The sequence below is a fragment of the Scleropages formosus genome, chromosome 22 (assembly GCF_900964775.1).
Source record: "Scleropages formosus chromosome 22, fSclFor1.1, whole genome shotgun sequence".
Classification (NCBI taxonomy): Eukaryota; Metazoa; Chordata; class Actinopteri; order Osteoglossiformes; family Osteoglossidae; genus Scleropages; species Scleropages formosus.
The window spans coordinates 16940498-16968161 of NC_041827.1; the positions used below are offsets into that span (position 1 = coordinate 16940498).

The 27664-nt window shown below is 49.3% G+C and overlaps 1 protein-coding gene across 3 annotated transcripts; it reads right to left on the minus strand.

The window, feature by feature from the left end:
• stab1 (stabilin 1) lies at window positions 1-27129 on the minus strand. 3 transcript variants are annotated; one of them, XM_029247779.1, is made up of 65 exons: window positions 26802-27129; window positions 26495-26643; window positions 25615-25730; window positions 25257-25342; window positions 24998-25067; window positions 24509-24699; window positions 24251-24381; window positions 23934-24061; window positions 23686-23762; window positions 23077-23199; window positions 22862-22996; window positions 22637-22708; window positions 22417-22530; window positions 22159-22212; window positions 21593-21673; window positions 21307-21465; window positions 20686-20748; window positions 20433-20528; window positions 20240-20326; window positions 20044-20155; window positions 18751-18937; window positions 17992-18085; window positions 17722-17880; window positions 16674-16769; window positions 15940-16035; window positions 15788-15835; window positions 15533-15660; window positions 15343-15454; window positions 15065-15142; window positions 14492-14593; window positions 14041-14145; window positions 13627-13761; window positions 13361-13489; window positions 12613-12808; window positions 12268-12363; window positions 11650-11695; window positions 11203-11282; window positions 10083-10208; window positions 9730-9803; window positions 9563-9634; window positions 9263-9382; window positions 9128-9175; window positions 8705-8785; window positions 8065-8211; window positions 7796-7930; window positions 7644-7703; window positions 6972-7148; window positions 6483-6569; window positions 6256-6402; window positions 6109-6165; window positions 5831-6011; window positions 5583-5732; window positions 4898-5002; window positions 4431-4538; window positions 4157-4350; window positions 3715-3859; window positions 3058-3191; window positions 2201-2366; window positions 1999-2105; window positions 1800-1919; window positions 1560-1709; window positions 846-962; window positions 524-661; window positions 205-309; window positions 1-82 (listed from the first exon to the last, which is right to left on the minus strand). In XM_029247779.1, the coding sequence occupies exons 1-65, from the start codon at window positions 26853-26855 to the stop codon at window positions 35-37; spliced, it is 7284 nt and encodes a 2427-aa protein (XP_029103612.1). In that variant the 5' UTR covers window positions 26856-27129; the 3' UTR covers window positions 1-34. The 3 variants fall into 3 exon arrangements, with proteins under 3 accessions (XP_029103612.1, XP_029103611.1, XP_029103610.1); XM_029247778.1 differs by having other exon boundaries at window positions 22862-22993; window positions 23686-24061; XM_029247777.1 differs by having other exon boundaries at window positions 23686-24061.
• Between the last annotated feature and the right edge of the window lie 535 nt (window positions 27130-27664).

Sequence of the window (27664 nt, forward strand, 5' to 3'; positions counted from 1 at the left end):
TTTCCTTTTAATTTTTTTTCTTTGGCCCTTTGAGTTAATCGCAAATATGGTGAACAGCTGAAGGATCGACATCAGGTGAGTCCTAAAACAGAAAGATGGCATGGATTTAAAAGCATTTTTCATAGAGCATCTAGTAGTGTTCATACGTACAGTCTATTCCATGTAAAGCTTATACAGCATATGTAATAAACAGTTTGCACTCACAGTGAAAGGTTCTGTGATGGTGCTGTAAGTACTGTACACGGGGTTACGAATGCACATGATTGAAGGATTCCCTCTTCTGCTATAGGGGGTGCTCTCATCTTCATTCTGTTGTGTTGGCAGCAAAAACACACTTAAGGACAAGGACACAGGAGCAGACTGAGAACTCGCAGAAATGCTCAGTAAGAAGATAACATTGCGTGTAATTAACATTGAGGTTTGCATTTCTCTGCGACGATACCACTTGTACCACCTTTCAGTGTAAAGGTATGGCGGTGACGCCGCAGTGTGGGGGCAGTGCGGGTCCCGTCTGCCCTTTCACCTGGAAGTGCTGGAAGTGGATGCTTTCGCTCCTGTACTTCAGGAAGTAGAAGGCCATGGCGGCGATAACCATGGTGACCAACACTGCGCTCAGGACAACAGCAGGCTGGGACCAAAACGATGACCGGTCTGAACTGACCTGGGTGGGAGGAGGTAGAGCTGTCATTTGGCGAATGTCCATCTCAACATACCCTTTGTCCCATGATGCTCAGGGACTGAGTCACCATGCAATGGGCCTCATGTTTTCTTTCAGTGTGACAAGTTCCCAGACACCATCTGGACTGTGTGTCCACCCCTGTTCTGGATACAATGCAAGCACTCACGGGTGCGGGTGGGGCTTTCAGCGGGGCCTCGATAACGTGAATGATCCCATTGATGGCCGGGATGTCCCATTCCACAATGAGCCTGCGGTTGAGCCGTTTGCGGGGAATGTGGGAAGCCTGAGTGGAGAGGAATGGCCGTGAGTTAAAGATAGTCCCAGTGCTGCAAAATTTCTCGTCTGCATTTTCCATGAAAAATGAACAGTAAAAGCTCAACATGTTTACAAAACATGGACAAGTCATGGTTTTAAACAGTGATGGAACAAACAACCTGAGTCCAAAAAGTGCAGCTTTTCATGCCCAGGGCCACTGCTCTTGTACACTGGATTTACTGCTGTAAAGACCCGGCCCGGTAATTGGGTGGATGCTGAAGTCTAAGTTAATCTATTCAATATAACTGATGTCATACTATGTATGGAGGCACAGTAGTGCAGCATGCAACGCTTCTAAGTCTGAGCTCCTGGGCTGTGGGTTGGAATCCATCTGAGTCTGTGTGGAGTTTGTGTGGGTTTCTTCCAGGTGCTCTGGTTTCCTCAAACATGTCTGGAGACATGTTCGGGTGAATCGGTGACTCTAAATTGGCTGGTGTGTGAGATTGCCATATAAAATGACTGGTGTCCCATCCCAGCTGTACCTTGCCTCACACCCTGTGCCTCCAGGATAGGCTGTGGACCTCCAGGACCCTGATGTATGCATAGTGATGAAAAGCACACTTACCATGTCCATAGTTGTGTTTGTTGACAGTATGTCCACAGTGAGATTACATCCCAGCCGGGACGTGATAGGCAAGTCCTGCTGCAGATCATCGTACAGGAGAACGCTGTTATTGGCAGAGACGTGGTACTCGATGTCCCTCCAGGACAGTGTCTGCAAAACACAGTAATTCCTCGCTCAAGACGATCCCTCATGAGACAAAATAAAAGCGGTAAGATTTGTGACTGACTATCAGACAGTTACCTCATTTGCTGGAAAGCCGGCATTTTGTGGAAGGAACAGCGTGACATATGCGGAGCGGGATGACAGCAAAGCCACGAGGCTCTGTCCGTCCACAGAGGAGTTTGCGTAGCTGAGCAACAGCTGTAAAACAAGGGTGCAAGTGGAATGTTGAATACCCTGAGTTTGCTGTCGCAGTTGCAGGTTCGAAAGTGTCACTCACCGAGTAGAAGGTGGAGAAGCCATCGCTGGTGGCCATGACGCTCGCCAGATCTCCGTTGCAGTAGAACCCGTTGCCGACGTAGCCGTGTCCGCAAACGCACAAGACGTCTACGGAAAAGGACGAGGACAAAAGCCAGAGGTCGGGACGGTTGGTTCCGCACAGCAAACCCTTCCCGTAGGAGAGTGCGGCCGTGACCTCGCACCTTTCTCCCTGTAGCAGTAGGCGTCGAACGTGCTGCTCAGGTTCACGCTGCTCCTGGACATCACGACGCCCACGCGGCTGTTGCCGCAGCTGGCCGAGGGCGATGTGACCGGGTGGCCAACGAGTGGCCCCTCCATCCAGCCAAGTGCACACAGGTGCATCCCGAGCTGCACAGAGCAGAGGACACCTTCGTTACCAGCGCTTTTTATTCAGTTATTTATCCCACACTTTTCCCCAGAGCTAAGTATGGTGTTAAGGGGCAGCTTGTAGTGCATTGTTAGAGCTGCTGCCTTTGAACCTAATGGCTGCAGGTTCGAGTCTCACCGCCAGCTGTAGTACCCTTGAGCAAGATACTAACCCTAAAATTCATCTAGTAAAGTTTACCCAGCTGTATAAATTTGTAAATAAGTAACTGTAAGCAGCTTAATATTATAGCTGGTAGTGTAGTGGTTAGTGTTACTATCTTTGGACCCGAAGGTTGCAGGTTTGGTTCTCACCTCTGGCTGTACTACCCTTGAGCAAGGTACTTACCCTAAATTTCTCCAGTACAATGACCCACCTGTATTAATTGGTAAATAATTGTAAATACCTTAACATTGTGAGTTGCTTTGGAGGAAAATGTGACATTAATGAATGTAATGAATAAATGAATGAATAATTAATAAATGTAAGCTACTTACACATTTACATAGCAAGTGTGTGTAACTTTTACTGTATCAGTTCAGGGTAAGTACCTTGATCAAGGGCACTAAAACTGGAGGTGGGATTTGAACCAGGGCACCTCTGATGCCCAGGCTCTAAGCGCTGCACCCCCTGCTGCCCATGTTGGTGGTGTCGTGTAGACCGTGGCACTCTGACCTGCTGCGCATCGGACACCTGTGACAAGGTGGCCAGGGTGGAGTGCTCCTCGTGGCACCGCACCCGCGCCTCACTGTAGTTCAGTCTATACTTGCCAGCAGGTGACCTCACATGGAACACCCCTGCTGTGCGCTCTGGAAGACACGTCAGCCCCTGTTACAACCCCATGGAGGAGCAGCAGGAGGAGTGTAACGCAGCCTGTGGATTCACAACCACAGTGACACTCGTCGAAGCTGCGGTACGCTGGCAAATTAGGATTTAAAAAATTTTTTTTTGTCAGGTTCTATGAAGCTTCTAGATGATGGTGGGTCACCCTTCCAGTTAACCTCTCATTACTGTTATTGTTTTGTAGCTTAACCGAAACTTTTATGCCCAGGAGTTTGTTTTGCTCATTTCTACTGCTCAGTATTTTCCTGGGGCACCTTTGCCGAGATCCTTTGGCATTACAGCAATAGCACAAAGTAAGACTTGAACCAGTGACCTTATGGTTATCGGTTTCTGTCTTTAACCATTATGCCACCTGCTGCTTTCATCTAGTTAATACCAATCATTTTCCTGTTGACCAGCATGCAGATGATTGCCATGACAAGAAGCACAATGAAAGAACAAATAACCCCCGTCACGAGGAGGGGAGGGATTCCGAGCTCAATGTCTCACCCTGGAAATGCAGGTCCTGACACTGGGCGTTAGGGTCGCAGCCCCCGTTGTCCTCCAGGCAGAGATGCACAGGGGGCACCACTTTCTCCAAGCACTGGATCCCGTCTCCCACATATCCGGGGCGACACTGGCACACACTCTCATTCTAGGGGTTGTTAGTTCACATCAGCTCTTCGTTTCACTTTCAGTTTCATTATTGCTCAAGTCATTATTGTCCAATTTCTGCCCCCATCAGCAACAGAAGCCATAATGGAAATGATGGGGACCCTGGGCTGTGAGTGCAAACCGCCGGCGATTGCAGTTCGACTTGTCCTAATGAACACACTTTTACGGGGGTGTGGTCTCTGCCCCGTGTTCCAGAAGTGTGCAGCCCTCATGTCTCCTGTAGTAAACATGAATTAATACTGCAAACAATGAGTGATGAAAAGCGTGGATTGCTTACTGGGCCTGTGAACAAGCAGGTGGCAAAGCTGCTGCAGCCGCCGTTCTCCTCCTGCACACACCTGTTGATGGGAGAGCACGAGTAGCCGTCCCCCGCGTAACCAGGTGGGCACGAGCAGGTGACGTGGACACCAGTCTGCGTGCAGCTGGCACGTGGATGACACCCCCCGTTGTCGTCGCCGCAGAGGTCGAGTGCTAGAAGGACAAATTGAGAGTGTGGTATCCGCCTCTTTCTACGACCTGTCAGGCCAGGTGAGCCGAAACATGCGTCCTACCTGTGCAGTTTCTGCCATCACCCTCGTACAGCGATTCACACTCGCAGGTGTTGCCGGGTCGACACGCAGCGTTGGGGTGACACGGTGGAGCGCAAACGAGCTGCATTCCTGGGAGCAAACGGAGAAGACACACATGTTACACGCATGGTGCTGTGCACTATATAGATACACACTGTGCTGATATGTTACTGCAAGTACAAAGACTTAGTGGCTACATGTAGAGTGTTTAAACTCACTGTGCTTTTATGTACAGTATACACAACCACCGTGTATGAACCCTTGTGCTTTTATACACTGAAATCACACGTGTTACATGTACTGTATACATACATATCCCCACAGTGGATGTATGTAAAGTGCATAAATTCAGAGGTTATACATATGACACACGCACACACACTGCTGTAGGCAGCCTGCACAAACATCATTTGTGTTTAATTCTTATTTCTGAGCCGTGTGTTTTTCACCCAGTTCAATGCGGCAATGCTCCCCGGTCCAGCCCTCCTGGCAGAAGCAGCTGCCGTCCCCATCAAGGCCATCCATACAGCGTCCTCTCGGGCTGCAGGGACACGCTGTAAACAAGGCACACACACACACACAGACACGTGACACACACTAGCAGACACTTTTCTACAAAATGTGCTTTTGAGAAAAAAAATTTCTATTTTTTTACTGAATGGTTGCAATTTCTGGTGTAGATTAATGTAAATAGTTGGTGTTAGAGTTTATTCCTGTACATAGTCCTGCTTTCCTTTCTGATTGGCTGTTATGTTACTGATGCTCAGTTTGCCACTGGGGAATTCTGGAGTTTCAGGAAGTGACCCTCCAACCGTTGTGTGGAGTAGGGGGCTCAGAGTGACCTGGGGGAACTCTGAAGTGTTCAGCAGATCATTTTGTACTGTCTGTGTCAAGGGTGCTATGGAAAAGATATGTATGTAGTTGATAAAGAGCACTTTTCCAGAATCTCATCTCCAGTAGCTTCATGGGGGGATGCTACAATATTTCATACAAATAATATATATAGACAGTACACATACTGTATATAAAATTAGGACTTGTGTTTGACAGTAAAGTTACTATTGTTATAACAAGGTTTTATATATGTATAAAGCTCACACATGTGAACATTATTAACATGGAGAGCTGACGCACCTGTGCAGTTGACGCCATAGTGGCCAGCCTTGCAGCGCTCACAGGCCGTTCCGGTGAAGCCGGTGTCGCAGTGGCACTGCCCCAGGCCCTCCATGGTGTCATTACACAGGCCATGGTTCCCACATGGTGCCTGCAGCCCCCCAGGACACACTGGAACACAGGGCATTGTGGCGGAGACATGGACTGTGGCCTCCTGGATCGACACGCCGGTGGGAAGGCGGTGACTGGGCGCCAGTTCAGACACTCACCTTGGCAATCTCTGCCATAGTGGTTCCTGCAACACCGAGGGAGCCACTGCATCCTAACGCACCTTCTCCTACACAGGATGAGCTTCCGGAACCTGCGGGGGAGTTGATCAAGAATGGGGTTCCTCTCTCCGTGCAGCACCCAGCTGGAAGGCCTTGACCGCAAGCCTGACAGAATTTTACCCTGAAAGATAAAGAAACCTTCATAAATAAAGTGCATATATGAAGACACAATGGTCAGAAATACAACTAATTGTGAAGGTTCCGGAAGCAGAACTCACAGTGAATCTAGATCTTGGTGGACACCTGATCATTTTGTTACAGCTGCTATATGGACCCTAAAGGAACAGGGAATATTTCCTCTGAGTCACTGAGGTCACATATGTTTGCGTTTTGGAGTGAAATGTAAATTTGTATGAAGCCCTCACGTTGAACTCTATTTCCTCAAAGTGATCGCAGCGTGCACCCAGGTTGGGCGGCTCCAGAAGCTGGTCAATGCCATGCGCGATTCCTGCATTGAAGAACAGGTGGCGCTCCAGGATTCTGGCGTTTCCATCGTCAACCAGAATGTCCCCCTCGAAAGAGACAGAGATTTTGGCCCTTGCATGGAGACACACTGACATTGGACAGCTTCACAATATGATGAAGTGCATACCACGGTTCTCCTGTCACAGCTGAAGGAGACAGTTGAGCCAAACATTGTTCTCAATGAGCCTTCGCCTGGCAGAGCTCCAGCAGAAAGCTGAAATTATTTCCAAAAGCATTCATATACATTCACAGCTAATTACTGTTGTTTTTAGCCATAAGTAAACAACATTTAAAAAAGAAAATTAAAATACCCTGACATGAAGATGATGATGATTATTATTATTATTATTATGCTTGGGCCACACTTTTGAGTCAATCTATTCAGTTGTAGCCATGTATACAGCTGGATGTTTAATAGAGTAATTGGTTGAGTACCTTGCATAAGGGTCCAAAAGCAGGACTCTAACCCAAAAGCAGGGTTATGAATGCTCATGAATTGGTGTTACCAGGGTAACATGTTCAGCTGAGTACATAAGTAAAACTGAAAGCTGCTTAGGGTGAAAATATCAGCTAAGAAAGGAAATAACAATATGGAAAATGAAAACACAAGCCTGACTCTGATGCCACCAATGATGTGAGCCTTGATCTGTGCCACTAGTTTGTCGCGATGCTCTTCGCTGTACAGCCACCTCTTCCGCTGCTCGGGGAGCGAGTGGAAAGCCGCGTCTGTGGGCCAGAGCATGGTGAACGGCTGGTGCAGCGAGTTCTCGACCATCGCCATCAAATCGGCCTCCTGGGGACATGTCGCAGTCCAAGAGACCCAAAGCCACACTTGAGGAACCTCAAAACAGGCTTTCTGACGGTTCTCTGTGACTCCTCTACTTTTGGCCTTTCCTTCCTGTGTAAGAAGTGCTTTTTACCGCATTCTTTGACTTTTATGGCAAAGTCTAATGTTCAGCCACACATGTTATATTGTGTTGGCTTCCATCTTTGGAAAAAAATTGTAATTCTTAGCTATTGCGCCCTCACTGATGCAACAAAGTAAAGTGTTGCTGACCCATTGTTGAAAAGCAGTACCATAGTGGAGCAGGTGAATGCAAAAGACAATGGGAAAAGGGAGAAATGGACATTTATGTGAGACTGAAAACACCAAATGCAACTGAGCCTGTGCTGTCAGACTCTTGTGAAATTTGGATACAAGTGGAGTAACAATATCTGAACTCTGTTCCAACAGATGGTCATTCAGGCCTGGAAGCACAGGTGTCAGTGAGAATGCAGGTGATCTTACCTTGAGAAGTTTGCTGAACATGGTATAACCGTGAGCCTCCGCTGCCACAGTGACATTGACCTGAAATTCAAAACGCTGACAGTTTGTGGCCGATTCCGCTGCTTGTTACACTTCGGCAACAATGGTGCTTTCGCGCATGATGACATGCATACCGTGGGGGGAACCCATGTGCTCTGGTTCATTAGATCATATGGGACCAAAACCCTGTCGATGAAATGCATGACTCCAGTGGAGGTGATGAAGTCAGTCCAAATGATCTTTGATTCCTCGTTGATATACAAAGCACCCTAAGAGAAAGGATGTGCTGCTTTCAGAAATTTGTTGCTGACGAAATGTGTTTCAGCACAGAATTACTGGTTTTTTACAGCATGTAGATGTTGGTGGTTTTGGAGATTTTCTGCAAACATAGATAAAAAGGCACCTCTCGGACGGCGAGGCGTAGTCGGTGCCCAGAGAGGGAGATCAGCTCATTGTGGGACCGCAGCTCGGACTCGAGGAGCTCTTTACAGCCAACCATGTGGTACCTTAACAGGTCTCCAAGGCAGCTTCGCTTCAGCCAGGGCTCAACCTGCCAACAACAGAATTATCCCCATGGAAACAGCCAGCCAATTGCATTTGACATCCAAAACTGAAGTCAAGTGCAATTTACATTTATTCATGTAGCTGATGTTTTTGTCCAAAGCAATTTACAATTATTTATCCATTGATATAACTCAGTAATTTTACTGGAGGTATTCAGGGTAAGTACCTTGCTCAAGGGTACTACAGCTGGAAGTGAGATTTAAACCAGTGACCTTTGGGTCCAAAGCAGCAAGTCTACCCACTATGCAACCAGCTGCCCCATACAATTCCACTGTAATCCACAAACTTTTCTAATTTGTCACAGCTTACCCAGGAAGCTCCATGGTGCCCTATTAAAAAAGATTACTAATGTGCTATAAAGCAAAATGTCTGCAGTTCAAACACAGCATAACAAACCCTGTAAAATTACTTCAATAAAAAGTAAAACTTATCAGGAAGTAAAATATATCACACAGGACAGATGGAAGAAAAAAATGTACCGAGAAATTTTTGATGTATTCTCCATGTGGGACAAATACTGTGAAGGGGCCTTTCCCCTTCAGATCACTAGTCTTCGACTCCTACAAAAAGGGGGAAAAAAGTTTACGCTTCTTGAATGCTGGGAAGGATACAGCAACTCTGATGAACAGAAGGAGCTCATTTGTCCAAATCTGAATGAGAATCAAGAACCCCTTTTAAACCCCCAGGAGTGGGAGCACCAAGTGGCTCTTGCTGGGCTGCAGGAAGTGATCAGGTCGTGTAGGCACAGGTCCCTTGACTCTTGTAGATCATAAGCAAAGGCCAGTGAAGTGAGAAGATGAGGGGAGATTCATGGCACAGAATTTCTGCTGCAATTTCTCTTTTGCCTCGAGAACCCAAATCCTGGTCCAACAAAACACGATTCAGGTCTTTGTGTTGCTCACCCATAGCCTTTTGTGCAGCCAGGAAGCGTCCGGGTGACGTTTGACCTCCTAGGAAAGATTGGATTGCCGAGTGAAGGGAAACGCCGTACGTCCAACACAGACCTGGCCATCAAACACAGCGACCACTGGACTCACGTAGGCAAGGGAACCTCTGCAAGTGAGCCCATCCCCCACAAAGTTCTTGAGGCAGGCACAGCTCCTCTGCCCAGGTCCAGTATGGTTACAGTAGGCGTTCGAATCGCAGCCACCATTCTCCTGGAACAGAGATGGAGATGGACATCACAGACTCTCACACAGTCCTCCTGCAAAGTCCCACTTCAGCCCGTATTTTTAAAGATTCCTCTTATCCTGTACCCATCTGCTCCACCGTCTATAAGGAAGAGCTCCATCTTCAGGCAGGGACCATGTGAACAGACAATGACCATAAGCTCTTACCGTTTTGCACGGGTTTATGGGCTCACACTGGTGTCCATTTCCAGAATATCCAGCCGCACAGGTGCATCCAACCTGCGCAACAAGGACAGCACAGTCTGAACTCTTTCGGAACGATTTGATTTACAAACGTTGGAAAAGACGGACTGGAGCGGACGAGCGGGCCGTACCCGGTTCGGTCCAGTCTTATAGCAGCGTGCCGCCTCATGGCATCCTCCATTGTTCTCCAAGCAGCCGTCTATTTCTGCAGATTGACAGGTTAAATGGAGAACTTCACCCGGATCCCTTCACCGAGGGAACCGTAATCAGGCAGCAACGAAGACGACTACGCGAAGATGACACCACCGATTCTTTGATACAGCTGGACATTCTACTGAAGTAGCAACAGGTTTCCTTGGGTTGACAGCCCTTAAACACAGCATTTCCAGCTTTCTGTCCCCAAAAAACAGGCACTACGGCTAAGGACGCAAGAGCTGACACTCAGTCGGTCCACGGGCCCTGGGGTGGTGGGATGGGGTCCTACCAAGGCACACGACTCCGTCCCCCGTGTAGCCCTCATGACAGGTGCAAGCACGCTCTCCTGGCACGTTCTTGGTGCAATCCGCGTGCTCCGAGCAGCCGCCACGGCCGTCCTCACACAGGTCGATCTCTGGGTGTGAACCAGGCACATTGATTACACAAACAGTACCGCTCTGCTGTTCTGCAAAATAATACACTTGGGACTGAAATGACTTTCTGCTAACTTTTTTTTTTTTTTTAATTTACTAGCGGTGTCGGAGAGGACAGCAGCACTGTCCAATTTTTGTGAAGCAATAAATTTACATTTATTTACATTTATTCATTTAGCACACGCTTTTCTCCAAAGCAAAAGAGACGTACATCTCAAAGAAAACGCAGTTCATTATATCTTTTGGAGAAAGAGTCATAGGTACCGTACAGTTACTTAGTTTGTTTCCTTCAACAACCGACGACGTTCAACTCAAGTAGCTGCATAAACTTTACCAGAGAATAGCGACAATTCCTAATCACCTTCGTAGTTTTTTTTTTTTTTTTGAAATACATAAACATTTACGTTACATTGCGGAGGACTGTTCCGGACACCTTCACGAACATTTATTATACCTCACATGAATTCGCGTAAAACACAAACGCGTTTCCGCCAAGCGCCTTCGTCACCTTTCACGTGCATTACGTAAAGACAGTCGCGCAGCGTACTGGGCATGCGTCAAGTTTTGACGTCACAACCGTTAGCGAAACAGCAGCTCGAATCCAGTCATTAAATAGTACGCATAAATTATAGGAAAGAAGGAGAGTACGTGGATTATAAACACTATACACCAACAGTTAAAATACGAGAATAAGATACTATAGTGACAATAACAGGACAGTGGAACTACCTCCCCATCTCTGTGTATGAAGTTTGTAAGATTTGACCCCCACCGCTGTCTCACATCCCAAGGAGCTGTCCTAAATGCATCAGGTCCCCAGGGACACCCCAGCGATGCTACACTATGTGCTGTTACTACACATAATTACATATCACATGAATGGAAAAGTCTGTATGGACACATGGACACAAGCAAAGTCCCAGGAATCTGAAAAGGTTTTGTAATCACGCATTCCAGAGGCTGTTTCTAGTGCACCTTGGCAGTAGGTTCCATTGCCGTGGTAACCAGCCACGCACATACAGGTGGGTGGCGATCCTGGACCCGTGGGGATGCAGCTGTACAGAAAAGAAGTGATGGATTAGATTTAGATTTAGATTTAGACTGGAGAGAGAGCTTCACCTAGCACTAGTACAGTGGTGCTGCTCGGGTTGCCCTAGCCATGGACATCGACTGGGGCAGTTGGCCTGTCCTCAGGAGGGATCAATCACATCATCTCGACTCAGGGTCCCGCATATTTCCCCCAGCGCCCCGCTCTGCTCTGCTCCTTACGCTCACGTGGGACACTCACACACTGTGGTCCTCAATAGTTGTACTGGTTCCTGTGTTCCGTTCTGCCAAAAGGCTTTTTTGTTATAATTATTAACCTGCAAATTAAAATGTGTGTGTGTGTGGGGCAGGGATTCTGGCTCTGTTTCCACTCACTTTGCATTGACATCACAAAGGCCACCACAGGCATCGGCACCAACTTCTGCAGAAAGAAACGTACAGCGTTCAGCAAAGTAACGACAACTGCATGGGAGCGGGTGGTAATAAAACACGGTTTGGTGTAAAACAAACAACATTTGTCCTATGTCGTCCCACTACAAAATAACCTTCGTGTGTCACCATATGTTTCCTCTACTGTTCTCATAGCATATATAGAAAGTGATGATCAAAACACCAGAGATATTCTGCACTGTGTCAAGTCATTCTTACATAGTGACATTGAGCGTGTGTGTGTGTGTGTATATATATGTGTGTGTATATATATATATATATATATATACATATATATAAAATTAGCTATATGAGATGCTCGCAGGGGCACGGTGGTGCAGCGGGCTTGGCCAGGTCTGGGGTTCAAGTCCTACTTGGGGTGCCTTGTGACAGAGTGGCATCCTGTCCGGGATGTGTCCTCTCCCCATCCATCCTTGTGCCCTGTGTTGCCGGGTTAGGCTCCGGTTCATCACAACCCCGCTCGAGACAACGGTTCAGACAGTGTGTGTGTGTGTGTGTGTGTGTGTGTGTGTGTGTGTGTGTGTGTGTGTATGAGATGCTCACCCTCAGAGCAGTTGGATCCTTTCCAGTCCTTGTAGCAAAGACACTGACCAGTGCCATTGATGCCATCCAGACACTTTCCATGGTCACAGTAACACACTGCGGGGGCACACAGCAGACAAGGCAGTTCTTCTGTGTGTGTGTGTGTGTGTGTGTGTGTGTGTGTGTGAGAGAGAGAGAGAGAGAGAGAGACAGTGGAACACCACTGTGGAAATGGGATGTGGAGAATGTGGAACAGTGCTTTAGGCTTGAGTGATGGCAGCCGTGTACAATGTGAGGACAGTCTGAGCCCAGACCCCACAGCCAGCAGAGGAGGGGCAGCCCGAAGGGGTGGGGTCATCATCCTACCCGACTGGCAGTCGTAGCCGTAGCGGCCTGGCTCACAGCTCTCGCAGGCTGTGCCGTGGAAGCCCTCGAAGCACAAACAGTCGCCGCTGCCGAAGATGCCGTCCTGACAGCGGCCATGGCCGGAGCACCACTCTCCTGGTCTGCCAGGGCACTTGAAGCACTCGAAACCAAAGTAGCCGGGACAACAGACATGGTCCTGCACGGGTGCGAGACAGTGGATTAAAAACACTGTGTTTTCTCCCTTCACCAAATGCTAGATTCGTGAGATAATAGCACAGTGGCTCAGCGGGTAGTGCTGGTGCCTCACAGCTGGGCTTTTGTCTCATATCAAATCCAGCTCAGTCTGTGTGGAGTTTGCATGTTCTCTCCTAACCCTAAGACACATGTTTTATGGGAAATGGTGTGTGAGTGTGTGTGTGTGTGTGTGTGTTGAAGGGCTCTGTTCTATCATTGGCTGAATCATTGTAGGGAGATGGAAATGTAACACAAGTTCAAGCAAGAACATCCCAAAACGTAGAGGTGGCAGCAACTAGAGGAATGAAGGAACTGGTCACCTTGGTGTGTTTCAGACATCGCAGCATGCAGCTGGGCAGCCAGCGCATCCAGTTACCATCAGCTCTCTGGTATTTGCAGTTAGGCAGCATAAAGTAAATATGACCTTATTTACCGTGTACATTTACTGTATTGGCAGCGTTTTCACCCAGAAAGGTGCTCTGCTGAGGACACGACCTCTGAGGGAAAGGCTTACGTTGGCTCTAGAGAACGTCTCCTCGTCGCAGCGGTTTCTGTGGATCTCTAAGACCTGGGAGATGCCCATAATGAGCCCATTCCTGGTTTCAGTGACATTTCCATTGATGAGCACTTCATTGACAAGGGTCTGGGAACAAGAAAACACACACACGCTTACATCTGCTTGCAATCTGTACTTTGAACAGCGATCGAAACCAGCTGGAATTCAATAAAATTCTGCACGGATAAGTGTGTGTGTGTGTTCCTTCATTCCGAAGCGTGTACCCGGTTTTCGCTGTCAGTGTGAAACATGACCTGGTACTCAGGCCCAAGGAGTGTGTCCATCACCACGATGCCCGCAAGTTTATCAGGGTACACCAGTTGGCTGGGAATCACATGGTACTTAAACACATCTTCATCCTGATGGTAAATTATATTTGACAGTTCATTAACGTAAACAGTGTAACATTTCTGGTAGAGCGGTTGCATTAACAAACTTGTGCGGTGCATCCCAAAAACTGCAGAAAAATACTTTTAAACTTGGATTTGAAAACTGCTTTTTGCGATGTCATGAGATCTCACCATCTCATTACAACAGTGCAAATATCAATGCTTCCGTAACATAAAACTTTAGAATTTATGAATAAAACACAAAATATCTTCTGAAAGTCATTATAACAAATTCCCAAAACGACATACCAGCATTGTTACATTTTTTCCGTTCGTGTATTCCTCAATGGCGTCATCAGATGGGATGAGGATGGTATATTTTTTGGAATGGATGCCACTTGTTAAGTTGTAAAGCTTTCAATGAAAACAAGAAAAACATTGTAATTTGAGACACTGTACAATCTCACAATAGCCCATTTATGCTATGAAAACATAAAGTGACAGGACAGTAATACAGGACTGAAGGACTCGAACCGCCACGCCACCTTGTGACTGTGTGAATTTACAGCTAAATGGGTTTGATCCTCAGTGGCACAAGAGGGATGTGTGGAAACATCCTGTTGGCGGCAACCGTTGCAGCAGAGAAGGACCTGCTCCCCCCATCCACCCCCAGAATGATACATAACCTAAGCATAGATGAGAACTTCATAAAGTTTCCTAAGAACGGTGAAACGAACAACAGTAATCACGGTTCTCTTACCAGCGCAGCTTGCCGGAAGAGGCTGAACGTGGGCGTGTGGTTGAGGAGCTCCATCAAAGGGGGGGACACTGGCGGCACCACTGAGAGCACGGGCCTCAGAACCTGAACATCACCAACGTCATAATACCCCAGAATCCACTCTCAGAATAATGCTCCATCACTAATATCGTACCGCGTCATAAAAACCGTATCCCAGTATCAAAGTAATCCACTGTCAATCTTATAATACAAAACAAAGAAATCACATTACATTTAGCTGACGCTTTTCTCCAAAGCGACTTATAATGTTAAGGTTACAGTTATTCACCCACGATTTATACAGCTGGGTAATGTTACTGGAGCAATTTAGGGTAAGTACCTTGCTCAAGGGTACTACACCCAGAGGTGGGGATCAAACCTGTGACCTTCGGATCCAAAAAACAGGAGCTCTAACCACTACGCTACTTCAGCTGATATGTATTGTGGGTTTAGTACCCATTTCATCCATTTTAGACAGAATTATGGTTCGCAACTATGTTCATGTATGAATATTAAAAGGCAGAATACAACTCTGGCTTTAAAGGAAAAACACACCTTATCGATGACGTGTATGTACCCATTCGTCGCAGGGATGTCTGGGATGAGAATGGTTGCGTCCTCCAGCATCACCTCCTGACACGTGACAGAGAAAGAGCGAGAGAGAGAGAGAGAGAGAGAGAGAGAGAGAGAGAGAAATCATCATCCATAACGGAGGAGACAGCTGTGGGGCAGGAGTGCAGCAGGGGGGGAGGCTCACCTTTAACACCATGTCATTCAAGAGCCAAATTTTATGGGATAAAGAAGTGTGCAGCAGCAGTAATAATTTACCGTACCCCGCTCGTGTTCTTAACTCCCCATGTGGTATGCGAGTCGAGAGTGGGCAGCTCCTCGTTCGCCCGCTCCCTGAGGTCCGCCAAGGTGAACGCGCCTTGCAAAAAGTGCACTCTGGGAACACAGGTGCATCTAGGTGAGCCAGGTGTGCTCTGGAGCAGATCCAGGTGACACCCTCTGACCTGCACTCACCCGAGCAGGTAGGGAAGCCTGCGGGGGTCCGTCCAGAACTGCAGCTCACTGTTTTCCAGGCTGTCCAAGGCATCCTTTGAAGGCACCAGCGCTGTTGCGTTGCCTCTGAGATTGAGCGACGAAGACATCTGTCGGCGAAATACATCACTTCATAAGTCGTCATAGATAATTATCGCTTAAAAGTTGTGTAAAGGGCAAAAACGAAGAATACAATCAAAGTGCACATTGAGAACATAATCAGCTTCAGATGCTTACCTTAATCCAGCGATAGAAATGATGGAAGTCTGAATTTCCACTCAGTTCCTGAACAAAGAGATTAGAAATGTACATTAGGTCAAATCCCCAAGAGCAGGAATGCAGGAGATACTGATGTTCTGAGTGGAGCTGCGTGGAGCTCCTTCACCCACAGCCAAAATGCTGCCGAAGCAGGTGATGCCATCTCCCCCGTAGCCGTCGGGACAGAGGCAGGTGTGTGTCCCACCTTCGTGCACTTCACAGAAGGCCTGCAGAGACGCACGCGCGCACACACACGCGCACACACACACACACACACACACACACACAGTAAAATAAAGAAATTCCAAATATAATTTAGGTCAAACATATAACAAAATATAGACAATGTTGAAATTTATTCTAAGGTATTCTGAGAAATTCATATTTTCTACTAAACTTTTTCATGCATGAAAGTGGGAATACACGACATTTCAGAAATAATATGTATGATAATACAAGTAATGTGCTGGTCAAAGTAAATCTTTTCCACGTGGGGTGGCCCGTGCTGCGGATTTTCTTACACTACTGAGTCCTGTGAACATTTACCACTGCAAAGGAACTGGTTTACAGGGAGTGGACTGGTATTGCACACTGTACAAAGCTTATACACAGTGTTTGCTGCGTGTTACCAGTGTAAACCAGCAGATAACTCAGGAGCAGCAAGTACAGTACCGGTTATGCAGAAGACACTAGTGTAAGGGACATGGACTCATAGCTGTCGGGATGCTGGCACAACTGTTTGTCGGGTAGGTGCTCGGACAGCGCAGAGCGCCATGCAGATTGTATTTATCGTGCAACAAGACGCGGAGGGGAACACAGCACAGCACCACCCCCAGAGTGACGTGGGACAAAGATGAATACGAACCAGTGCATGACAGCCACCATTGTTCAGCAAACAGGGGTTTATGGGGTCGCAGGCTTTTCCATCCCCCATGTAGCCCCTCTTACAGACGCACTCGCTCTGGGAACAGAAGCCAAAGGGTGTCCAGTGTATGTGGCATTCACAAGACAGGATAATTATTATTACATTATTGTTCATTATTAATACATTATTATTTCCCTTACTTTTACACACACACACACACACACACACACACACACACACACACACACACACACACACACATTGTCTGAACCGCTTGTCCCATACAGGGTCGCGGGGAACCGGAGCCTAACCCGGCAGCGCAGGGCCGGAAGGGGAGGGAGACACCCAGGACGGGACGCCAGTCCATCGGAAGGCACCCCAAGTGGGATTCGAACCCCAGACCCACCGGAGAGTGGGACCCAGTCCAACCCACTGCGCCCCGCCCCCCCCCCTTACTTTTAATTAAATTAATTTTATTTTTACAGAGCACTCTTCTGACACAGTGATGCAGAGCGCTGAACGAAGGCTCAGGAGACATAAAAAAACAGAAAGTGGCCTATACATTAAATAACTGCAATAACTGCACGATTATTAAAGCGGTAAGTAAGCCAACTAGGACTCGTAGGAAAGGAACAAAAACTCCTGAATGAAAGGCAAGGGAGGAAAAAAAAACTTTCCAGGTGTCCAAGTGCCAGTGGCTGTCCACCCCTTCTGGGCATTCTAGATTTAAAAAAAAGACTTTTAAGTCATTTTAAAGAAATTTATTACATTGTCGCTAAATGGTAAAAAATGATTACATAATCACTTCTGCCACCTGACGCAGGTGAGCTCACAACCAGAAAAACTGGCAAGAGGGAAAAGAGCATGGTGCCCAGCAGCTCTTGGAGAAAACATGTGGCAGGGATGCATCTCAATGAACACCAGGCACCTGAATGGTCAGGTTGAGGGGCTATATAGTCGGAGGGTTACTGTGCGGTTTGGAGCCGAGGCTGATGAGAGAACCAGCACACCCTGCTATCCTTCTGTGGGACATCTGTCCTGATGCTACCTGTCCTGGACCAACGGTGAGGCAGTCAGCATCGCGGTGGCAGCCACCACGGTTCTCCAGCAGGCAGTTGTTGACCTCAACGCAGACGAATCCGTTGCCTGTCCAGCCCTCGTTGCACATGCAGGACACGTCGTCAGGAGCCGCGTAGAGGCACTGAGCCTGCGGGGACACGGGACAAACAGGAAGCTCTCGCACAGAGCCGACAAAACACAGGAACAGAGTTGGACGGAGAGGAGACTGTGTGTTGCCCGCGGCGCCAGCCATCATTACGTTTATGTCACACATGCCACGGCTGGCCTGAAGACAGGGATTCAGGGGTGTGCATGAGCGTCCGTCTCCTTCGTACCCGGGCATGCAGGCACACCTGTAACATAAAGTAACATTTCATACACTGTAAGATTCATTCCTTTGTTCATCTGTTATCGATAAGCACTTGTGCAGTGCAGGGTTACGGTGGTCAAGAGCCCGTCCCTAAAGTATAGGGTGTGAGGCAGGGACACGTGGACAGGAAGGCAGTCCATCACAGAACTGCAACATTCCTATGTCATAATGCTGCATTTCAGTTCAGCTATGTTTTGATTACTTTTTCACATTTACATTTAGTTATTTAGCAAAGGCTTTTCTCCAAAGCAACTTCCAATGAGCTCTATGTAGTGTTATCAGCCCACACACCTTATTCACCGCGGTGACTTACACTGCCAGATACACTACTTACACTGGGTCACTCATCCATACATCAGTGGAACACACTCTCTCTGGCACTCACATACTATGGGTGAACCTAAACAGCATATCTTTGGAGTGTGGGAGGAAACCAGAGCACCCAGAGGAAGTCCACGCAGATACAGGGATAACATGCAAACTCCACAGAGACTGATCGAGGATCGAACCCACATCCTCTCGCACCACCCAGGCACCCTTACCAAAAGGTGGCCTCTGAGGTCATAACAAGACACCACTGAAGGCTTAATGATATGATACTTTTACATTTACTCCATGATGTCATGGAAACGCACACAGGTGACTCACGTTGTGTGGAGCCCAGAGTACATGCAGTTGGCATGGAGGTGGCACAGTTCAAAGGTGCCGTCTGAGTCGCAGGGTTTGACCGTCTGATCACACAGCTCTCCGTCGTAGCCCTCACGGCACGAGTCACGTCGGCACACGCCCCGACTGCCCGGCCGGTTGTCACACACGCCGTGCACACAGCGACATTCTGGAACAGAGGCAGAAGTGTTGAGACACTGGTTGGAGATGTTATTGTTCAGATTCCACTGGAGGTATCCATACATCCATCCATCCATCCATCCATCCATCCATCCAGTGCTGTGAGAAAGTTTTCTCCCCCTGTCCACTTTTCTCTATTTCTGCAGCTTTTAAAATCAAATTTGGTCAAATCTTTGTCAGTTCTAGCAGAACATGAATGGAACCTGAGGGAGAAACAGAGACAGCAGCATTTTTTTGTGTCATTTCCTTAGTGAGAAAGACAATAAAATGTCTTCTCATAAAAATGAAAAAGTAATTTCACCTTTAGCTGCAATGACCGCAACTAAACTCTTCCTGTAGCTGCTTACCAGGGTCTCACACGGCTGTACAGCAGTTCTGTCCCGCTGCTCCAGGTACGACCCTAACATAACCCTACATTCTCCAGGTTTTCCAGCATCAATAGCTTTTTTCAGGTCTTGGTACAATATCTCAGTTGGATTCAGATCAGGACTTTCCATAGCTTTCTGTGTCTCCAGTCATTCTGATGTTTAAGTGCTAATACGTTTGAGATCATTGTCTTGCTGTATCACCTAGCTGAGCTTCAGCTTCGACTCAAACCGACGGGCCGACATTCTTCTTTACGACGTCTGATACAAAGAAGAGCTCATGGTTTCTTCAAGGTGCCCAGATCCTGTGGCAGCAAAATGTCCCCACCATCCCACTGCCACTATCCCTTTTTACCGGCAGGTTGAAGGTTCTCACTCTGAAATGCTGTATTTCGTTTTTGCCAGACATCACAGGGCCCGTATCGTCCAAATGTTCGACGTTTGATTCATCGGTCCACAGAAACTTGGAAAGGGGCAAATACTTTTTCCGCAGCACTGCACCTCTGCCCATCCAGTCACGATCAGCACGCATGAGACACAAAGGGGCATTTAGAGTTACCACTTCCCGTGAATGTCTTTGGATCATGGAAGAAAAACCACCTGGAGGAAAAGCACATGAACAACAACACGCAAACTCTGCCCGGAAAGATACTGGGCCAGATTCAAACCCGCAGCCACGCAGCTGCGTATTAACAACAGAAGCCGCCGAGTCCGGCAGCGTCTTGCTCACCCTCATCGCACCGCTCTCCGTGCTTGGACCGCTCCGCGCACGTGCGACATTCGACACCCGTGAAGCCCGAGGCGCAGCTGCAGGTACCGTTGCCGGCGATGCCGTCCAGGCACTGCGAGAGGACAGAGCAACGTGGCGCTAGTTTGGGACTCCCCACAGACCGGGGCGGGGGGGACAGAGATGGAGTCTCACTTACGGTGCCTTTGCCGTGGCAGGGGTCCCGGAAGCCCCCGGGGCAGGGCGTGCAGTCCGGCCCATAGAAGCCCCTGCAGCACTCAGCTCTCTGGTCAGAGGGGACAAAGTGAGAGGCAGAATCTGGAAAACTAGTCATGAGCGGGTGATCACCATGGCGATAGCACCCCAGAACTGGTGCCGCTGGGGCCACCCACCGTTCGAGTCACGTTGCATAGCTTGGCACAGCCATTCCTGCTCACGATGGAGCTGGATGGAGAAGTCTCGTATTCGCAATCCTTCATGTGATGTCCCTGCAGAGGAACAGAAAACCTTTTCTGGCCTCACTAAGCTGATAATGTTTACATTTGCCTTATTGTTTTTGTTATTCGCTGTCCTCGAAAGCCCTTTAAGAGACAGCAGGTGACATGTGTTGCTGCACACAGCAGAGCTCATCCTAGGAGGCTTTACCAGTTCGGTGCTTCCGGGTGGACACCGTGTCTCAGGTAGGTGGTCGCACCGAACACAGGAACCCTGCAAACCAGGTAAAGTGTTCGGTTTCACACTGAGACACTACACGGTCGGCACAGCAAATGATCTCGCTTCATCGACTCGACCGGCTCACGCCACGATCCGAAGGGTTTTCACCTTCCGGTTTTCCGTTTATTTCTTATATAACCGGACATTTTTACAGAAGGAATCAGGTCAAGTTCTTCTTCCTGAGCCAACAAACACCTGGTTACGGTGAAGTCCTTAACCATTAGACCTCATGTTGCGAGTCACGAGTCTGACGGGAGAACTGTGAACCTTAGTGCTGGAGCTCATCAGGCCAGCAATGCAACCATGGGACTTAAACCAGCAACCTTTCAGACGTGAGTTCCTAAAGTGCCTGCTGAATTCCCTTTGAGATGTCACTGAGCCACAAGCCCCCAGCATGTACCTGGGTAATACACCCTTTACGGTAAATCTCATAGCACCTCTTGCTGTAGCAGCCTTTAATGAGGTACCTACCCTGAACCAACTTCACCCTGAACGCTGCAACGGATGAGGGTGTCAACTAAACAGGGGTTAATAAGAGTAATAACGACGTACCGCAGTAATGCTGCTCTCAGTGACATCACACCTGTTGGCCTGAAAGGGTTGGATTTTGGGCGGGACGAGAACACCGTCGATGAAGTGGACGATCCCGTTGGACGCAACGATATCGGTGCCCCCCAACGGGAATCCCTCCTCACCCAGCAGCAACCGCCCCTGTAGCAGCAAAAAGAAAGCGATCGATTTAAAACTCATTTCAACTCCCTCGGCTGTTTCGGTGCCGCAGTCAGTCCAATCTGTACCGCGGCGGATGTACTTAGGAAAAGGAGGAAATTACACTTACATCAGCGCTAATACTGATCCTTATGGCCTGGTTGGCCATCGAATGAACGTGCGACATACTGGACAGCTGGTCCAGCCTCAGCTGGAACGACAGCAGAACATCTCGGTTTACAGGGTATAAAGGCAGGAAAGCAGAGCGGCAGTAAGTGAAGTAAAGGAAGCGTCACACACTCACTGCTTCTGATCACTATTCATTTTTCCACATTTCTGAACTTACAGTAAATTACAGTGGAAAACAAGCAAGAAAAGCAATGAAAAATCAGCAGGACACTCCTAGCAAAATAGTCGAGGCTGAATTAAGTTCTCATCCAGAGGAGAAGTGAGAAGGGCTCAGCAGGACTGCCAGCAGGGGGGGATTAACCTCTGTGAGCCACAGGCCCGCTGGCACCATATGAGCCATCACGGGCCATCAAGAGCAAGGAAGCACACGACTTCCCCAGTTTCCTGGTTCCGGAGCCCCGGCAGAGCTGTTCTTTCTGGTGTTTTTCACTTGTTTATCCACAGAAGGTTCAACCCAGCAGTTCATATGTCAAAGGGGTCGCGACCCTACGCCCAGTGAGCCCTTACCGCTGCCGAGGACAGTATATGGTGCCTGAGCAGCTCCCGAAGCTTGCGCTGAGCCTGAAGGACAAAAAGCGGCGAGATGGTCGACGTTCTGCCAAAAATACGCTCAGAGACGCGACTCATTTTCTGAAACGTGGGGCTTCGAGATGGAGCTCCAGACTGCTGTGAGCTCGACTGGAACCAGCAGTCACTGGTGGTCAGTGAATGAATAAATGAATGAATGAATATCACGCGGTACGTGAACACGCCAGTGCCGCCCACCTGTGCGCTCACATAGGCCACGGTGCCCTCCTGGAAGCGGTCGACCGCATCATTGGTTGGTGCAAACACGGTGAATGAGCCTGGGTTCCGCAGCGGCAGGAGGGCCTCGCACTTCTGGGGCGACAACAAGGTGATGCTGTTGCTTAGGAACAATCAGAAGGATTCGCCACAGCTTCCTGGAATCCTCCCAGGGACTCATCCTCAGTCACGCACACATTACCTCCACCAGGGAAAGGAATCCCCTGAATTTCGGATCCCGCGCCATCATTTCTCCAATGGTTTCATTGAGGAGCTTCAAATGAAAAACAGTTGAAATCGATGTTGAGCCATTAATGTCCCAAAAGCTCCTTCCACACTGATGCTGTACAGCGAGTCGCCTTGGACACCGATGGAGACAAGGAACGACTGACTGCTGCGATTAAAGGCGCTTCGTGAGTAACTGTACCAGGTGGGGGACGGAGCCGAGCACCGCTGCGTTGGCGACAGGCGCATCGATGAGGTGGATGATGCCGTTGGCAGCAGGGATGTCGCCGTGGACGACGGAGTACAGCGCGTCTCGGTCCCGCACCAAGAAGAACTGCTGGTCAAACATGCAGAAATAGTGAAAGCTCCACAGGCTGGACCGAGCAGGACTCTTTGGTCCCTCGGGGGATGTGGCACCTTGTCGTCCTCGAAGCGAACGGCCTCCCCCCCGAACGTCCACCAGTCCCGTCCTCGCAGATCGCGGAGAAGATGCTGGCCCAGGATCAGGTGCTGTTTGCAAAGGAACGTCTCCGAGCTTCTCTGGATATGCAGGTGAAAAGGACAACGGTCAGGTCTGGGCAGTCAGGTGGGTAAGGAAAGAACGCTGGTACGACAGGTCTGAGCCTGAGTGTGTGTGTGTGTGTGTGTGTGTGTGTGTGTGTGTGTGTGTGTGTGTGTGTGTGTGTGTGTGTGTGTGTGTGGCCTGTGGCACACTGATACACATCACAGCATCACCTTGCAAAGTGAACAGGGTCCAATCCCACTTCTTTCCACAATACCCTTGAGCAAGGTAGTTAACCTGTACCGATACGGTAAAAATTACCGTGCTATGTAAGTAGCTGTATCTGTTTAGTGTACAAACTCAGCACTGCATGTTTCTTTGAAGAAACGCATCGGGGAAGTAATTATTAATAACTAGCAATATGCTGTGTGGATTCTCCGGTTCACACATCACAACTATGGGAGAACATTATAAACATGGTAAAATGTCAGAAACAGAGCAGTGCGACGATCGTTCACTCTCACCGGCAGCGACGATGCGAGCAGAGGAACGAACGCAGTAAAAGGACCATGTTTGCTCACAGTAAACCGGCATTGGCTGTCTGTAGAGGAGCACAAGAGCTCAGGAAACACATTGAGACACACTGCGGTCCTGGAGTCGCTGAAAACACCTTTGAGTTCAGTGAACACATTGAAATGATGAGAGAAACACATAAATACACAGTGTCCTGTGCTGGGCCACCACACCAAAACCACAGTAAAAACATGGTTACCAAACAGAGTGACTGCTCCACTCAGCTTTCCCATGTACTGCCCCCTCCTGTCTAGGTCTATGAGCCGCTCCATGATGTTGCCATAGCAACGTGTGCCATCGGGGAGCTCCTGAGGCTCACAGACACACCTGAAACAGGGGACATATCACACCTGTGACTCGCATGCTGAGGAGCATCTGGGTACAGCGGGACACTGTCAACATCACCACCATCATCACTGTGACCATCACCATGACGCTTTCATGCGTGAAGAAGTCAGCATATTGAACAAAGTGCAGGACTGTGATTTGTGGTGTGCGCGGGAGGGGCTCGCACACCTGGCCAGGCCATCCGGGCCACCTTCACACTGTGCGCTCGTCTCACACACGGACCGGGCACAGGGCGGCTCCGGGCTGCAGCCCGAGGACGGGTCAGGACCCTCCATGCCGCCGCGGCACACACACGTGGACTGCGGGAGGACGCACGCACAAACACACAGGCAAATATAAACCAGGAGTGTTCGGGTGGCTGCCACACACCACACGCAGTCACAGTGACCTTCAGGTGCGCGAAGCGTCACGGCGTGCAGGACTCACCTGACCCGGACGCACATACACGCACGTAGTGGAGTTGGGGGGACAGTCGCCATTGTGCCAAGAGCAGGGATTCATGGGGATGCACACCTGGCCGTCGCCTTGGTAACCAGCCTTACAGGTACACTGCCAGTCCCTCCCAGCTTGGGAAGTGCACTCCGCGTTCGAGTCACACATGTCTGGGGAACAAACGCCTGGAACAGGGTACGTAAGAGTGATGGCCACACGTGGCAGCGAACACGCGCTTCTATTTTGACGTTTGGCCCTGTGTGAAGCCATGTACGCCGCTTATTTGGATTTACTCCTGTGCCGTACCGATGGGCACACCATGTCATGTGTCAGTACAGTGCACCGTGCGTTAACCAGCTGGACAAAGGCATTGGCTGAATAAATAATAATTCCACTATGGCAGTAAGATGATGAGTGTATTCATTAAGAGTTTTAATGACCGCTGCACTGGACCGGTAAGGCGACCACGAAGCTGATACTTACCCGGGCCACCGTGCCCCCCGGTGGCGTCCCTGTTTGGACCTTTTTGGCAGGCGAAACCAGCGAACCCATCCTGGACAGCAGGGGGAACAGCAGGAAATAAGAGCCTGGTTCCAACTACAGAGTCAAACAGCATGAGCACCTCAGTGTTCCAGGAACCTGGCGGTACGTAGCCTCGGCTGTGCGAGAAACATCTGCCATTGAACCCGGGATCTATTTCTTCACACGGCAGGGAGGGAGACCAGCGAGGAGAGAGACTCACCTCGCAGGTGCAGCTGCCGTTGCCTGTAAGCCCATCATTACAGCGACCATGATCGTTGCAGGTCCTGCCCTGCCACGTGGGGCATGCTGGGAGAGGAGAGGAAGCAGCCACTGAGCGCACATGACAGGTGCACAGACACACAGTGGCTAAAGACACCTTTGATAGGAGGTAAATTACATCAAAAACACTGGAAAATGCCCGACACCCTGAGCTCTCAGTGAGCGGAAGCGTGAGCTGAGCATCACGGTAAAGTGATCCCAAGGACCATGACAGCAACAACTAATTCCAAGGAGCTACGGGAAACAGGAAGAGCAGCGAGCACAGTGCTGTGTGAGCGGAGAAAGGAGCAGTGACTCACGCAGACAGGAGGAGCCCCAGAAGCCCTTGCAGCACCGCTGCTCCATCTGCACCTTGTCACAGGTGTGTCTACAGCCAGCCAGCAGGAGCAGGCGCCCACCCACCTCCACCGAGTAGCTGCCAGAAACACAGCACAGAGAGCCACCGAGGACCTTAGTGGGGGGGGGTGGGCGCTGTTGTAGCACTTTATGGTCCATGGGGCATCACCCTATGCCCACCTGATGCTGCACCCGGCGTACAACTCATGGTACTGACCCCCCACAGAGTCCTTGGAAAAGTCACGTAAGTTGTGCTTTTAACTCTCTTTTGATGAAGGCGTTGACTGTATTGACTAACAATTTAATGCAAGGTAAAGTAAGGTTAAGCAAGGTAAAGTAAGTCCAAAGATGTGTTTCAGGTGAACTGGTGCCCTTAGTGAGAGTGTGTGTGTTGCTGGTCGCTCCGTGTTGTCCCTACTGGGCTCTAACTGCCTCACGCCCTATTTTTTCAGGATAGGCTCTGGACCATCAGGACCCTGCGGTGGACAAGTGGTTATTGATGATGATAAATTGAATTCAGTTCAGTTCGGTTCATTTTTACAGAGAGCACCACACAGGGTTACGATGTGAATGAATGAATAAACGAACGAACGAATGAACGAACGAACGAATGGACGAACGGACTAACTGAATGTACAGAAAATGGACTATTTGAGAAGAGTGACCTTCACTGTCTCTCACAATGAACATCTCTATGGTGTCTCACTCACACTGGCCCGATGCTCTGGACCCCGGTAGGTGCTGAGTGCCCTCTGTGACCCCGCCCCTTTCGCACAGGGAGATCTCCTCCTCTGTGATGCCGCAGGGCGTTAGCGCAGCGCGGATCGTTCGGGAGACGAGTACCTGCAGTCGGCGACGCCCCCATTCTCGCTGGTCTTCGTGAAGCCGGGGGGGCAGCGCGCCGCGGGAATGGCTGCGCACGACGTGCACACGCTGGACGTGCCGATCGCGCGCGGCTCATCGCATCGGCCGGGGCGGCTGCGGGACGGGCCCTGGGAACGGCAGATTCGGCGTCCGCATCACCTTCACGGAACGCAGACCGCACAACCGAGACCACAAACCGGACAACAGGCATCATACAAACGACCCCTCAGACGACCCGCTACGGAGCACTCTGAGACGCAACACGGCAGAGCGGCGCGAATCCCACCTGGAGCGCAGTGCCGAAGGAAGCCATGAGGCCGAGGACCAGCAGAGCCCTCATGTCACTTCCAGGAGGCACCGCGGACGGGCGGAGAGACCGAGGATGATGGACCGGTGGACTGATGGACCAATAGAGAGATGGAGCGATGGAGAAGGAATGGGCCCCAGCAGCCTCGCAGGACGTGGACGGCTCTGCCACATCCAGGGAAAGCCTCCATGGGGGAAAATAGCTCTTCCGGAGAGGGAAAATGGGCGGATTTCCTCTCCCGAATTGCTCCACGGCGCAGAGGATGTTGTTGTTTGTCAGAACTGGGCCTCGGGTTCGACCGAGTTTCTAAAGCAACAAACTGCGACGGCTCCGATTACACTCGGACTTCAGCTTCAGACAAACCGTGTGGGTGTGTGCGTTCAGCGGTGTCGCGCACTAAGTGGAACCTGCACAGCACAAGCAAAACAAGCAACGGGTAACGAGGAAGGGCGAGCACTTCCCCTTCTCAGCGTGTCCCCAGCTTATTGTGAAGCCCCTTGTTCTGTACACGGTTAACTTTTGGGCCTTTTCAGCTAAAGAACCAAACTGTTACAGCTGGCAGGGTAGCGGTTGGCTTTACTGCCTTTAAACCCAAAGGTTGTAGGTTCAAATCTCCCCTCTGGCTGCAGTACCCTTGAGCAGGGTACTTTCCCTGAAATTGCTCCAGTAAAAGTTACCCAGCTGTATAAACGGGTAAATAATTGTAAGTAGATACACATAAGATGCTTTGGAAAAAAGCATCAGCTAAATGAATTAATGTAAGTTACAAAGAAAACTCAGCACATTCTGTCATCCTGCTAGTGCTTCACTGCTTTGGACCAACATTAAAAAAAAAAAAAAAA